General features: G+C 38.6%; 1 protein-coding gene across 1 annotated transcript in view; it reads right to left on the bottom strand.

Moving 5' to 3' along the window:
• PTPRN2 (protein tyrosine phosphatase receptor type N2) overlaps window positions 1-15,096 on the bottom strand; it is a 717,244-nt gene that overhangs the window by 499,614 nt on the left and 202,534 nt on the right. The window contains exon 4 of the mRNA XM_060683595.2: window positions 351-471. Within this exon, the coding sequence (XP_060539578.2) occupies window positions 351-471 (121 nt within the window). The remainder of the gene's footprint in view (window positions 1-350; window positions 472-15,096) is intronic.

Genomic DNA, 15,096 nt, shown 5'->3' with positions numbered 1-15,096 from the left:
AAAGGTGGCGCTCTACTCTTTGTGATGTGTGTGTGTTTGTGTGTGTGTGTGTGTGTGTGTGTGCTTCCTAGAAAGGATCATCACAAAGAGTAGAATGCTATCCTTAATGTTTTTTTCCTTTTTTGTACACTGAGAGCATATGTACCAAAGACAAATTCCTTGTATGTCAAATCACATTTGGCCAATAAAATATTCTATTCTATTCTATTCTATTCTATTCTATTCTATTCTATTCTATTCTATTCTATTCTATTCTATTCTATTCTGCATCACCCAGAATCAATCCAGAATTTGTGTGAGATGGGCAACCATATAAACTTGACAAATGAATAAAATGCATGAAGATAAACCTGGTTGAATCTTCAAGGTCTTTAGATGAGGATGTTTCCAGATGCCAGTCATGGGTCTTAGGAAGATCAGAAAGCTCACGGGCTATAATATGCTGTGTATAATCATCATGCCATGTAAATCCTGAAAAATAGTTGCAAAAATATAGATCCAGAAAGTTGAGATTTTGGCAAACAAAACAAAGCAGATGAAAAAACATACTAATCTTGTACTACATAAGCAATTATCACAATGCATTCAATGTTGGTATGCCCTTTTTATGTATAAATCAATTTCCTGCTTGTTTTAGAAAAATAGCGACAGGATTCCTTGCGCCTGCAAATTATCGGGCTAACTGTACTGAAATACTGATGTTTTTAAAATGTTCCTTTCTAAAAAAGACAGTGGGTGTTATGATGAGATTTAAAAAGATTATATTTAATGGAATTTTAGTGTTTCTTAGTCACAGAGGAACTATAAAGCAGCCAGCTTTATTGTCTAATGTGGTTACTTTTCTTTAGTTACAGAAAAGAACTGAATAACTGAGCTGGAATGAATTTCAAAGCTGAATAGTGAGATATAATGAAAAGTTATTTCTCAGAACTGTATCTCATTAGGTTCAAAATATATTCCAAAATATATCACCATTTTATATGATGTTATTGAAACAAGCTAATAATATCAAGGCATGAATTACACTGATCCGCTGAAAACTATAACCATAAGCAGCAGAATAATTTATCTAGGGATCAATGTGTGTTTATTTTACCACAACTAATAGTTTTAAACAAGGTCAAAGTGTCATTGTGAAAGTAAATTCAATGCAATTATATATTAATTACATCTATTATTAATCTCGTGGTAATTATACTTAGAATAATGTAATCCCAAGAATAATTACTAGTTTATAAATGTTATGATTAACATTTTTAGTTCATATAGGATTACCACCTGGAATTATCCATAATGATTTAATATGTCTATATCATATTATTACCAATATTGAAATTCTACTTTCTGATACCTTTTGTGCAATGAAATATTAATCACTGATACAGCAACAACAGTGTTAATACTTTTTGGTCAATTAACCTGAAGAGCAGTTCTATATTTTATAAAAATTATTGATGTATTGGCACTAATCAGTTTTAACGAGTACCTGAAAAAGAATGTTTAGTTCCATAGGATTTATTTCCATTTGATACTATATAATCTGTGAAACAGTAGGTCTAAAAATAAACAGTAATATGGCAGCAGTTTGATGAACTTTGACAATTTTATATAGGCCTATTAACTGTAAATCCAAATCGTATTATAACAACTGGTGTTTAATTTTAGAATTTCAACAGAAAACAAATACAAACAAAAAAAGTTAAATGTCATTTTCACTTTTATTTTACACAGCAAACATGGATTTACATTAAATATTTAGCCTAAACTGAAACAATGGAACAAAGACAAAAGGACAATGAGTTGTGAAACCATCTATTTAAACAGAAAACTCTATTTTAGAAATTCCTAAAGTAGTATCCAAAGAAAACAATATGTCTTGTACACTTTTCTTTCTCACTGATATTATTTTAACACCTGAGCTTTTTAAACAGTATTCAAAAACTTTTAAATTTTTTTTTATTGAATTTATATACCGCCCTACTCCCGAAAGACTCAGTGGAGATGAGGCAGTGGACAGCCAAGAGATAAAACACACATATTATAAATGTTAAAAAACCAGTTAAAAATACATTAAATGATTTGGCCCACAGACAAATTTAAAACATCCCAATTTATAAAACAAATTTAAAACAATTTAAAAGGAAGGTTAGGCCAGACCAGCCTGCTGGTATAAGAATGTTTTGAGGGCACGGCGGAAAGTGCGCAAATCCAGGATCCTCCGTATCTCCAGGGGGAGCTCGTTCCAGATGGCAGGTGCCCCCACAGAGAAGGCTCTCCCCCTGAGGGCTGCCAGTCGACATTGTTTGGCCAACGGCACCCTGAGAAGACCCTCTCTATGGGAGCGTACTGGTCGGTGAGAGGCTACTGGTGGCAGAAGGCAGTCTTGTAGATACCCCGGTCCTAAGCCATGGAGCGCTCTAAAGGTGGTAACCAAAACCTTGAAGCGCACCCGGAAGACCACTGGGAGCCAATGCAGCTCACGCAGGAGGGGAGTCACATGGGAGCGCCATGTCGCTCCCGTAACCACCCGCGCAGCCGCATTCTGGACCAGCTGGAGCCAACTGTAACATCATTCTCATTTCCAATAGCTCCTTGTCTTTATAGATAATTTGTAGAAAATTAAAAAATGGTGCATGACTGCACCCCAAGGTTTTTGTTTTTATTTCAATCTTCACCCTTCCTAGAAAAAAAAAGGCAAAAATTATGGGAAGAGTAGATGAAAGGAAGAATTCTGGAAAGTAGGTTTAAAATGTGCAAAAGGAGGTGTTTTATTTAATCTGTTATGTGGAGGATAATCATTGGTCATACTCAGTATGGTACCCATACTGGAGATGAGCAAGACTCATTGCATGTGGTATCTTTATTGGATACCCTAGTGTGGCTTGAAATTCCAAATGTGTTTGGAGACCACAAAAGGCACCAATGCCTCAACAATTGTGAAAAGGTTTAAAAAGACTTCTGAGAATAGGAAGAGACCAGCTTTGATCAAATATAATACCAATCTAGAGTTTAAAGTTATAATAATAATAATAACTTTATTGTCATTATATGTGTATAATTTAACTTAACACCCAAAGATCAGGTCCAACACTCAAAACAATCCCCAAACACACTCCCACCCACCACAAATTCCCCACCCCTAAACCACCCAAACATCCACACAACAGACCAAGTAATGCTGTCCAACAGCTCATTGATGGTGCCCCTTAAGTTCATTGTTGAGTGCAATTATAGCTCTGGGATAAAAACTATTCAGAAAATGTGTTATACAAACTAGCTTTACAAAATATTGAATTTTACTTTTACCTAGATGTACAGGTAGTCCTTGACTTATGACAACAATTGAGCCCAAAATTTTCATTACCAAGCAAGACAGTTGTCTGGTGAATTTTGCCCCATTTTATGACCTTTCTTGATACAGTTCTTAAATGAATCTCTGCAGTTGTTAAAATTACTGACACAATTGTTAAGGTAAACTGGCTTCCCCATTAACTTTGCTCATCAGAAGGTTGCAAAAGGTGATTACATGAACCTGGGATACTACAACCATCATAAATACATTGTCAGTTCCAGTGTGCTGTCGGCATGGAGCTGCCATTCGTGGGGAGAGGAATGCACAAACCTCATTTCAGCCCAGCATCTGCTTCATCAAGTCTCCCAGGAACTGACAGGATTGACAGAGGGAATAGCTGGGTGATGACATCATCATGGCCAGCCGGGATTAACAAGAGGATTAACTGTTTAGCTGCTGGTTGCAAATACTTAAGTGAATTAATTGTGAGTACCAAGAAGTGATTATACTAAGTGAGTGATTAAGTGAGTGCCAAGAAGTGATTAAACTAAGGTAGCAGCCATCCAGATTTGTCTCCTTTTATTTCCTTCCATTTGGAACCTGACAGACATGCCAGTTGCCAAGCATTCGAATTTGAGGATGACCATGGGAATGCTGCAACAATCATAAGTGTGAAAAATGCTCATAAGGTGCCACCTCGAGGCTGCTCAGAGTCACCTGGTGGTGAGATGGGTGGCAAACAAATTTAATACATAAATGTCACTTTTTTTTGTTACCTTTGAATGATTACTAAACTAGTGGTTGTAAGTCGAGGATTATCTGTAGTTTTTTGTTTGATTTCTAATCAAGTTTGATTTTTATCACTTGTTCTATCCCAGCATAGTTAGTATTACCTTTTGCACCAAAAAAAGAATCTCTGAAGATTCATTTTAATGGCTATTTATTGTAATTTTAATTCCGGCTATTTTAACCATCCATTTTACTAACTACACACAGAGATTAAAAATCAATGAAAAGCAAGGATAAAATATTTCAAAAACTATCCCTTTTTTATAGCTCCACTCTTAATCAGGGGTGAGTTCTACTTACCTTTACTACTGGTTCACAACGGGATTGCGCACATGCTTTCTCTTTGCTCACGCACACGCCTTGCTTCTGCGCATACGCAAAAGCTTCTGTGCATGCACAGATCACCGATGATGACATCCGGGGCGGTGGGCAGGGCCTCCCTCCAGTTTTATTACCGGTTCTTGCGAACCAGTCTGAACTGGGGGCAACCCACCACTGCTCTTAACGATGTTTGGTTAGGGCTTTGAGGGGGGGGTGCTTCATTCAATCCTTCAAAACTACTTCACAGAGGAGCACAAATACAGACGTGCATAGTTTTAATAGCGAAGAATCCGTGTTGCTTCACTTTACTCTATCCTTATCCTCTTCTAACATCTACAAAATTTAGACATTTAGATGTTGCTTCTGCAACATCTCTCTTCTCCTGGAGCAGATAAATATCTACAAGGTACAAAGCATCACTCACAAAGATCTATGAGTAGCATTGAAAAACAATCAGCTACATTCTCTAATTTGTTTGTTTTCAGGAGAAAGTCTCAACCCAGAATGCTCAATAAAATAGCTTCCATAGGAGCATTAACACCAAGTAAACACCCAGAATCCAAATTAAGTCTGATAAACAAGGGCAATTTTACTTGGCAATTTCCCAATCCTTTGTCTCCTATCATAGTTACTGCTTTGCTACAACTCAATTACATCAATTTAACACATAAGGTTATTCAGGACTGCAGTTTTTTCCATGTCACTAATGTAGAACTGTTCTGTAAGTCACACTACTACTAATTAAGAATCCCTGCTGGAGCTCTGCCTACAGTGTACATCTTCCAACTAAAAATTCCCACCAATGGGCAATGAAAAAAACAAGCAGCCACATTAAGGAACCTAGTTAAGACAGTGGTTCTGTTATTAATTAAAACAGAGAAATACAAACTGAAATATTCTATGATTAAATAGAAATTATTGAAGGAATAACCAAGATATTTGTCACGCGAAGCAACTAAAGAGTTTTATGGAAACTTAGAAACTAAAATTTTGATTACAACAGAACCATACCAGGCTTCACAAGAAATGCCAAACTTCCTCTAAAAGAGTCTTAATGGGGGTTTTTTCATGCTATTTAGAGCAGGGGTCACCAACCTTTCGGACCTCAGGGACCACTAAATTCATAATTTTAAATCCTGCGGACCTTTAATATGATTTGCCTAATGACCAGCTGGCTAGGTGTGGTTAGGTGGTCATATGACTGAGTGGGCATGGTCACCTCGATGTCATTCATGTTGAGGGATACCTCGATGGCCTCTACTTACCCCTCCCAGCCACTCCTCACTTGCCAGCCCGGACTCCTTAGGGCCCCAACAGGAAGCAGTTGCTGGAGCTAAGCAGCCACCCTGAGAAAGAGTTGGCAAAACAGCTGGCTCAGTTCAAATTGGATTTGGCTGAGAAGGAGGCTCAGCAGAAGCACTTCACTGAGGACTACGAGCATAGGCTTTCCAAGCAGAGGGAAGACCTGCAGGAGTGCAAGGCCAGGTACCGGCGCCTGGAGGTTCAGCGGGCTGAGATGGTCAGCCAATTCCAGGCCATGATGCAGTCCCACTGGAACAAGGCCCTCCAGCTCTTTACCACCAGTGGCCCCTCCCTCCAGCCTTTGCCCAAAGCCCCGCACTAGGAGGCTGAAGCAGACCCCAAGTCAGAATTCCTGCCCCCCTCCGACCCGCACAAAAAGACCCCGAAGGGGGAGACTCTCTGTAGCAACACAAATGTTCATTGCACGACTCCGGCCCAGGGGCCATAGTTTGAGGACCCCTGATTTAGTCCAATATAAAAAATGCAAATAATTTTTCTGCGGATCATCAAAATTTTCTCACGGACCAGCAGTGGCCCACGGACCACCAATTGGTGACCACTGATTTAGAGTATACAGCAGATGCTGGTGATAGCCACTTCCTTTTCTTCTTCAGTAGAAGGTGCAATGACATCATGATGCTCTTTTTACTGTCATAGATTCTCCTGTTGAAGAAAAAACTTCACTCCTTTTTTAATAGTGAAAGAGAGAAATCATCAGTAGATGGACTTGAAAATGCAGATTTAAATTTTTGAGGTGGGCTGGAGAGAGAAGACATGTGGTATCCATTTTGGCTATTAAAATATGCCGTGTCTGAAAAACAAAAACCAAATAAGGAAAAACTAGACGGATTTTTGGTAGTTTGATAATGCAATCAATCCTTTGGTTTCCTGAAATCCACAAAATGAAACTGCTGGCATAGGATGAGGAAACAGGTTGTCAGCAGAGCTAGTTCAGATTTCAAAATGCAGAGGTATGTCTGCAGGGAGGGAGAAGGGCTGCTTTGCCCAGACCTGAATAGGGTCAACCTATTCTCCAAAGTACCAGAAGACAGGACAAGAAGCAATGGATGGAAACTAATCAAGGAATCAGTGGAATTATTTGCCTCCAGAAGTTGTGCTCCAATACTGGAGGTTTTTAAGAAGGGATAACAGAATAACAAGAGTTTAAACAAATGATTGTCCAATCTCTTCTTAAAACCTCCAGTATTGGAATACTCACAGCTTCTGGAGTCACGTCATTCCACTGATTGTTAATCTCTCCTTATTTTTAGGTTGGTTCTCTCTTTGATTAGTTTCCATCCATTGCTTCTTGTCATGCCTGGGAGAATAGTTGACTCCCCTCTTCTTTGTGGCAGCTCTTAGATATTGGAACACTGCTATCCTGTCACTCCTAGTTCTTTTTTTCATTAAAGTAGGCATACCCAATGCCTGCAACCATACATTCATTAGTCTGAAATGGTATAGAGCAGTGATGGTGAACCTTTTTGGCATTGCATGCTAAAAGTCCACTCTGCATGTACGCCCTCCCATGCATGCGCCCCCACTTTTTCCAAGGGGGCGGGTACACCTCTTACCAAAGGACAACCAGATACCGAACTGTTCCCTGGCGAGACAGCCGTTCCCCAGCCCGCGCCAGCACTCTCAGCCCCGCCACCTCAGCAGCGCCAAGGTGCATTGCATTTCAGGCCTCCGGGGGAGGGATTGAAGCCTGCCACAGGCTGCTCCTGCCACTGAGAGGGAAGTGGTAGCGTGAGAAGCGCTGGTGGTGGGGGCGATGGGGTGGCAGTGGAAAGGATGGGCATGCCGGGGCTTCAATCCCCCCCAGGCGTGGGGCCACGCTAGAAGCCTGCTCATCTGGAGAGACAGGGAAGCCTTGGCTCACCCATCCTTGCTGCTGCCACCCCCTCGCCCCTGGGGGTGGCGGTTCTCACATTGCTGCTTCCCTGGCAGAGAGGGTGGCAGCTGCGGGCCGTTCGTGCTGGCTAACAGGCAGCGGGGGCTCCTCCTCCTGCCAGCCTCGCACTCCAGGCTGGAAGCGTCCAGCCATATCTGTCTCCCCTTGTGGCAGCCCACATGGATCCCAGGCAGCTTCGGGGCCTTTCCTCGCAGCGGCAATGGCAGTGATGAGCCAAGCAAGCAGGCGGGCGCAGGGAGCGACTGGCCGCAACGCTCCTGGTGGCAAGGGGTCGATATCCTAGAGCTGCATGCGGGTGATGATGGCATGACCTGTTTGCACCAACGCTAAGAGTGTGCCTTCAGCTGGCCACTTCAGCCCACATGAAGGCCAGCTGATCATCGCATGCACACCAATAAGCAGCAGATGAGCTGGCTGGAAACCTGGAAGAAAAATGGGCGACGCCACGCGTGCCAGACAACATGGCTCTGCATGCCACTTCTGGCACGTGTGCCATAGGTTCGCCATCACGGGTATACAGGGGATTGGATTAGAAAACCTCCAAGATCCCTTCCAAGACTATTATTCTGTTATTCTGTCAACTCAGATTTCCAAATGCAGAAGTTTCCCTGCATGGAGTGTGTTGTTTTGCTGGTGAATTAAATGTTTTGGGGTTTGTTTGTTTTTTGCAAAGCACGACTTTCCCTGATCATACTGCTCAGCCACTGCATTGCTAGGCTGCATGGGTGGCTGGATCAAAAAAAGATGCCACTTATTGAATTCTCCCACATGGCCCAACAACAGAGGGCTGCTCTCCTTCCCTTCCCTCATCTTTACAATGTATGTTTTGTTTTGTTTTATTATTTTATTTTATTTTATTTTATTTTATTTTATTTTATTATTTTATTTTATTTTATTTTATTTTATTTTATTTTATTTTATTTTATTATTTTATTTTATTTTATTTTATTTTATTTATTATTTTATTTTATTTTATTTTATTTTATTTTATTTTATTTTATTTTATTTTTATTTATTTTTATATGCCGCCCTTCTCCGAAGACTCAGGGCGGCTTACAATGCGTTAAGCAATAGCCTTCATACTTTTGTATATTTTATAGAAAGTCAGCTTATTTCCCCCACAAACCGGGTCCTCATTTTACCCACCTTAGAAAGGCTGAGTCGACCTTGAGCCTGGTGAGAATTGAACTCGCAGTAATTGCAGGCAGCTGGATGTTAAGTGCTCCCTCATTAGGAGGCATTAGCCTCCTACGCCATTCAGGCTCCTCCTATGTGAGTGATTGTGAGCAGTCAAGGAAGCCCAAGTGACTGTGAGAATCCCATGTGGTGGGTAGCAGAGCATGGGGAACTTCAGGGTGTGGAGGAAGCCCTGAGACACCCAAGAAAAGTGGTCATGTCTGGAATAGGCCCTTCAGTTTCATTCCTGAGGCACCCCATATGCACTTAATGATGTGCACATTCTTTTAACAATTGCATTGGGGAGAGAATGAATGGGGGGTGCTTAATGATGTGGTTCATTTAACACTTATCCTGACTTCCAGCAGTAATGGCCAGGATTCATTACTGCCCTAACTCAAGGATTATCTATATGTGTTTCAAAACAATCTAGCATGTGCAAAAAGAACAGCATCATCTGCATATAACAAGGCACGGTTTTTCCTTATAATTAATGATGGACAACGGCCATCATTCTGAAGTAATGAGGTCTCCAGATCATTGAGACAGATATTAAATAGTGAAGGGCCAGAATACAACTTTGTCTTACTTCCTTATTCATTGTAATGTCACCTGTAATTAAACCTTTTCTATTACATCTAACTCGCATTATACTATATTGATATGCTGCCTATATTAAATATGCGAGACAAGTTTAATTGCTTGTAACCTTCAAGGGGATGAAGAGACACTAAATTTTATTTATACTTGCTGAGATAAAGGAAGGAAGTGACTTCTATATTTTTTTTTACTTTTTCTGTATTGTATTCTTACTTTTTTCTTTCATCTCTCTTTTGCTGTTTTTTTCTATCTATTCTATTTTCTTTCTTTAAATTTAGTTTATATTAGATTTTACTATTATAATAATAATTCTTAGTAAAACTATACACATACTATACTACACACATATACACATACGTAGAAATAAAAAAACACCAATTTGTAGTAGTAGGAATCAATTTATGGTAGATCATTAGAAGGAATAAGAAATTCTTATTTTTTCTTCTTGTCTGCCATAAATTTTACTTCCTGTTTGCTGCTCTCATGGAAAACCAGGTGTCTTGAAAAGAAGTGCTAAAGTACTCAGACTTAAAATGAAATTTGGAAATAGATTTATGACTGAAGCTCTGAACATTTGGAATTTGGTCTGAAAAGGTTCAAAAACCTTTGAAGATCAATGTAAATATTAATGTGATTGTTGATGCCTATCAACATAATAAGAAAGCAGATTTTGTTTTCTTCATCTTAAGTGTTGCACACTCTTTTATATTTTAGAGTAAATTTACTCTAAATTTTATATTTTAGAATAAATTGGATGAACATAATTATTTCTATCAGAGTTTGCAGGATATTTGCAACCATGGAGTAAATAAAGTAAAACTTGTGGAATAAAGTAAAAGATCCATTAGTTTTTCAAACAGGATCTTATCCGTTAAAAAGACATTTCACCTTGAACAATTAAGCAATTTTAGTTCTTCCCCTCTCAAAACCTGAGCCTATATGAAATATTAAACAATCAAAGATTAGAATTCTATAACCAATGCCTCAAAAACCCAGCAAATTAGCTGCCTGAAAATCAGTTTCTACTTGGCTATAGTATGTAATAAAATGGAACGTTTTAGTTTTCTCTGCAGTTTCCATTTAATCTTCTGTTTCTTCGCCTTGCTATTTTATTTTGGTGAGGAAATACTTTAAACCCTCTATGGTGATTCTCCTTACGCAATTATAGTTCCCATGCTATATGTACTGCAAATTGTCAATTCCCATGTTAACTGTCAGGATGCCTGCAGAATTTGGTATGAGTGGCTTTTATCTTTGTTTTCACAACAAACAAGTCAACATACAGACATAATTGTCTGCTAGCTACCTTCCCACATTCTTTAGGGAAGCCTCTTTATTTCCAGTCTCTGACTGGAAGCTTAAGAAAAGCAAATCTAGCAATGATCAAATATATTAAATCAAATGTATTGAGGTGGGTGAAGAAGCAGTTTTCTATATTAGCTATTTATAAATACAGAAGAAACTTCCCTGTTGGATTTTCACAGCTATTAAAATACATTTTTGCTGTTCCATTAATTCAATATTTTAAGTACAGTTAACACTTCCACATAACCATCAGCACAATGAAGCCAAATAATTGTGGTGAAGTTGTCCATCCTTTATTGTAGAGGGCAAATGTTCAGATAATAGAAATGTTATTTACCCAGAATTGAGGTACACATTCTGTGCTGGGAGGAGGAGGAGAAGGAGGAGGAAGAGGAGGAGGAGGAGGGCAAGGAGGAGGAGATGATGGTCATGGCGAACATGACTGGATGTACTTCTAGCTAACTTTCATTCTCTTGGAGGCACTTAGCGCAGACGCACACACACAGGCACACACACAAACACACACACACACACATTCTCAACTGATCTATTCAAGTGTATTGTGAGGACAGGCCAATGCAAATATTTATAAATTAATACAAATGCCTGTCCTAGACTTCTATCTAGTTTGATATCAGTTGAACTTTGCCACTAGAGTTGCACTAAACAGGAATGTCCATCTTCACCAGTTTTCCTAATTCCTATTTCCTATTTCCTAATTCCTATCTCCCATCTCCTCCCATTTATGACAGTATGGCTGTAACTTGTTGCTGGTATCCTTACGATTTATAGTGACTGTTTCCTAGTGTGATTCGATTGCTTATTTGTACCCTATGACTATCATTAAGTGTTGTACCTTATGATTCTTGATGAATGTATCTTGTCTTTTTATGTATACTGACAGCATTTGCACCAAAGACAAATCCCTTGTGTGTCCAATCACACTTTGCCAATAAAGAATTCTATCGATCGATCGATCTATTTTTGTGGCGTTTGATTTACATTGGATATGGATCAAAAATTAAGAAATAAGTTTCTGGAGCAATGAAATCACACATAAAGCTGAAATGAAAACTATATGATATTTCAGAACTCAAGCACAACATTATACCATTATTTTAGTCTCTAAAATACTGCATGCATGTTTTGGTTTTTTTACTGTTCACTATTCACTCTCATCTTATTGCTTTTCTCTGAGGTTGGGTTTCTTCTTGCACGTGTTTTATTATTATGCTAGGTAACATTATCAATGCTGTGACATGAAATGAAGTTTGGTGGCTGGTTTTTACAATCCTTACATCGCATGTTGTAAATGACTTCTCTTTTATTTTCTCTTGCTACTGGGTCTTTCCGTTTGCTTAAGATCTTTTTTGGAAGGATTTTGTAGATTTGTAGCTATAGTGATACTAAAGGGTTGTAGTAATCTGCTAGTAGTTCTGATCTTTCTTTTTTTTTAATGCATACAAGGATTAAATCCACCTAGGTAATTCATGTCAAAGCAGACAGACAATCAAGAATCCAATAACCTCAGCTCCATATATTCTCTGCTTTTGCAAATCTCATATCCTTTTCCTCAAATTTCCCCACCATGTATTTCCTTATTATAAATTATAAAAAATAGCTATACTAACACTGAAACATAGCACATATCTCTAAACAGGTGCAGAGATAATAATTCAATCTTCATGCCCCTTCTGTGCTCTGAGATTGCCACAATGAAGTCAATTAGCTTCACTGGTAGCCTCTGAAGTGGCCAACTGTCTTTCAAAATGGGATTGAGGCCACTGGCTCATTTTAAACATTATATTAAAATAAATGGAAATTTGGCACAGCTATTTCAAATATATACTGCTTTAAAACAAAGCCAGGTATCTTCAGAGAAGGCATGCCTCAATTAGAAAATATATGTATATAATCATATTTATACCATATCCTTGTTATGGGAATGTGCTTCTTTAATGATCTACATATTCTCAGGGATATTTCATGCCACATTGTGCATCAGCTTTTAGTTGAAAGAAAGGAAGTTAGTAGTTGCATATTAGTTGTTTTGTAGAAAATGAGTACACTTGCATCTACATTAACCAAAGTAAGGATTTAAATTGATTTATTTTCCCAAATTTTCTTTGAAGAAAATTCCCTAGGATAGCAGATGATCCATAATTAGAGGTTCTAGAGCCAAAATTTTCTAAAGATTGACTCTTTAGAATCTTTAGAAAGATTGACTCTTTATTTGCCTTGTCCAACAGACAGTGAAGGAGGATAGCTCACATTTCACTGTTAAACAACTGCTAGGCGTAAAGCTACATTTGTGACAGAACTGGTGATCTGATCACACATGACAAGCCAAATTTCCAGGTTGATAGATTAATGGCAGAACTGATGATCTGGGAATACAGACCAATTAAATTTCTAAGCAGAGAGCTAGGTTAGATAAATGAATGACAGAACCAGTGATCTGGTCACATAAGCCAAGCCAAAGACCAGTTATCTGGAAAAGGCAAGACAGAAGAGACAAAAATCATTTATTTGACAACTCACCAAGGAGCCAAGCAAGATTGACAGGCCCAGCTTCCTTGCTATTTGAAGTATATGATACTTGATGAATTATCAAAGGGTGCTGCCACCTTCTGGATAACTTCATTGTTAATGCTCCTATAGGCATATAAGGAGTCTTTCGATGGACCGTTAGTACTTTCTACTTATTTTTGAGCCAACAGAAATATTACATCATCTTTTTGTCCTTGTAGTTTACACCACATACTTATAATATACCAGTTGCATTATTTCAATGCAAAACATGTAAACTAGGTTGCTTGGGACTATATTTCCCAGAGTACCTTGCCATTCACCAGTCCAACAATCCAACATTGGAGGCATTTCAGGCATGCAGTAATTAAGCTCCTGAAGGGGAAGTGAAGAAACCACAATAACAACATTACTAGTTGTATCAAATACTGGGCAAACATATAATGGCGCTAAAGTTGCAGAAAGAGTGCTGACATTTTCCTCTTAATCATATAGCACCAACCATCAGTCAGCTGCTGTTTCCAAGCAGGGGAATTGTTTGGAGATTTGACAGTATAAAGGAAGAGACTTGTATGAAAGAAGTGAACTCTCCTACTATCCAAAGGGGATCAAGACTGTATTTGTGGACCTAAAGCTAATAGGGGTTGGACTGATCCACCCATAAGAGAATCACCTCACTGCAACCTCAAACAAATGATTACAGAAGCACATCAGATTATACAATACCTTTGGGGGGAGGAAACATATCACTTATAGAGCAAAACACAATTTTAACAGTACCTAGGGTCCTCTAAGTTGAAATATGTAGGGAATTCATGAAAAATATATTGTTGTAGCAAGTAGACAAAGGTCCAGGCGCTTAAACACAAGAATTCATGACATACTGAATTAAAGTGCTCCTGGCTGTTATTATCTGAAGCCATGGGAACTGCTCGGGCTGACCAAGTCCTTCTTCTCAATATTAAATAAAATCCCATTGCTGAACTTGAAACCATTTAAAATTTATCAACATCCTCAAATGTCAAAATGTTGACATTCATTGTTCTGAACATTTGTCAATTATCCTCTAAGCAGGGATTCTGATATCTTTTACAAATCAAAGAAATAATTGGAAGCAAAAGAAACTGTTTTAATCACTGTGGTGTAGCATGCCATCATTCTTGAGCGGAAAATGCCTTCTGGGTATAATTAGTATCTCTCTAAGGCAGCAGCAGCATAAAGTGAAATAAATTGCCAAATATTTGGGGCTATAAAGCAAAGAGGATATGTATATATGCATCTTCTTGCGGTAGTAATGCAGTTGTACAATATATAATTCTGAGTGCTTGTTTTTACAATCAATCAACTTTAAGGTGATGGTTTATTAAAAAATAGGAAATATACTGTTCTGAACCAATGCACCACTATATTGAGGAACAGTTCAAATAACATAACCCCATGTTGCTTCCAAAAACAGTATTAATTATATATTTATGCTTGTCTACAATCAAAATAAATTAATCTCCCTCCTATGAAAGAGAGATTCTAATGCCTTGGTAATGCCTTGGTAAGGCCACACTTGGAATACTGCATCCAATTTTGGTCGCCACAATGTAAAAAAGATGTGGAGACTCTAGAAAAAGTGCAGAGAAGAGCAACCAAGATGATTAGGGGACTGGAGGCTAAAACCTATGAAGAACAGTTGCAGGAACTGGGCATGTCTAGTTTAATGAAAAGAAGGACCAGGGGTGACATGATAGCAGTCTTCCAATATCTCAGGGGATGCCACAAAGAAGGGGGAGTCAATCTATTCTCCAAAGCACGTGAGGGCAGGACAAGAAGCAATGGGTGGAAATTAATCAAGGAGAGAAGCAACCTGGAACTAAGG

This window comes from Pantherophis guttatus, chromosome 4, assembly GCF_059756535.1.
Source record: "Pantherophis guttatus breed Tessera chromosome 4, ASM5975653v1, whole genome shotgun sequence".
In the NCBI taxonomy this organism is placed as follows: domain Eukaryota; kingdom Metazoa; phylum Chordata; class Lepidosauria; order Squamata; family Colubridae; genus Pantherophis; species Pantherophis guttatus.
Note: the sequence above shows the minus strand (reverse complement) of the source record. Positions and strands in the feature narration are given on the sequence as shown.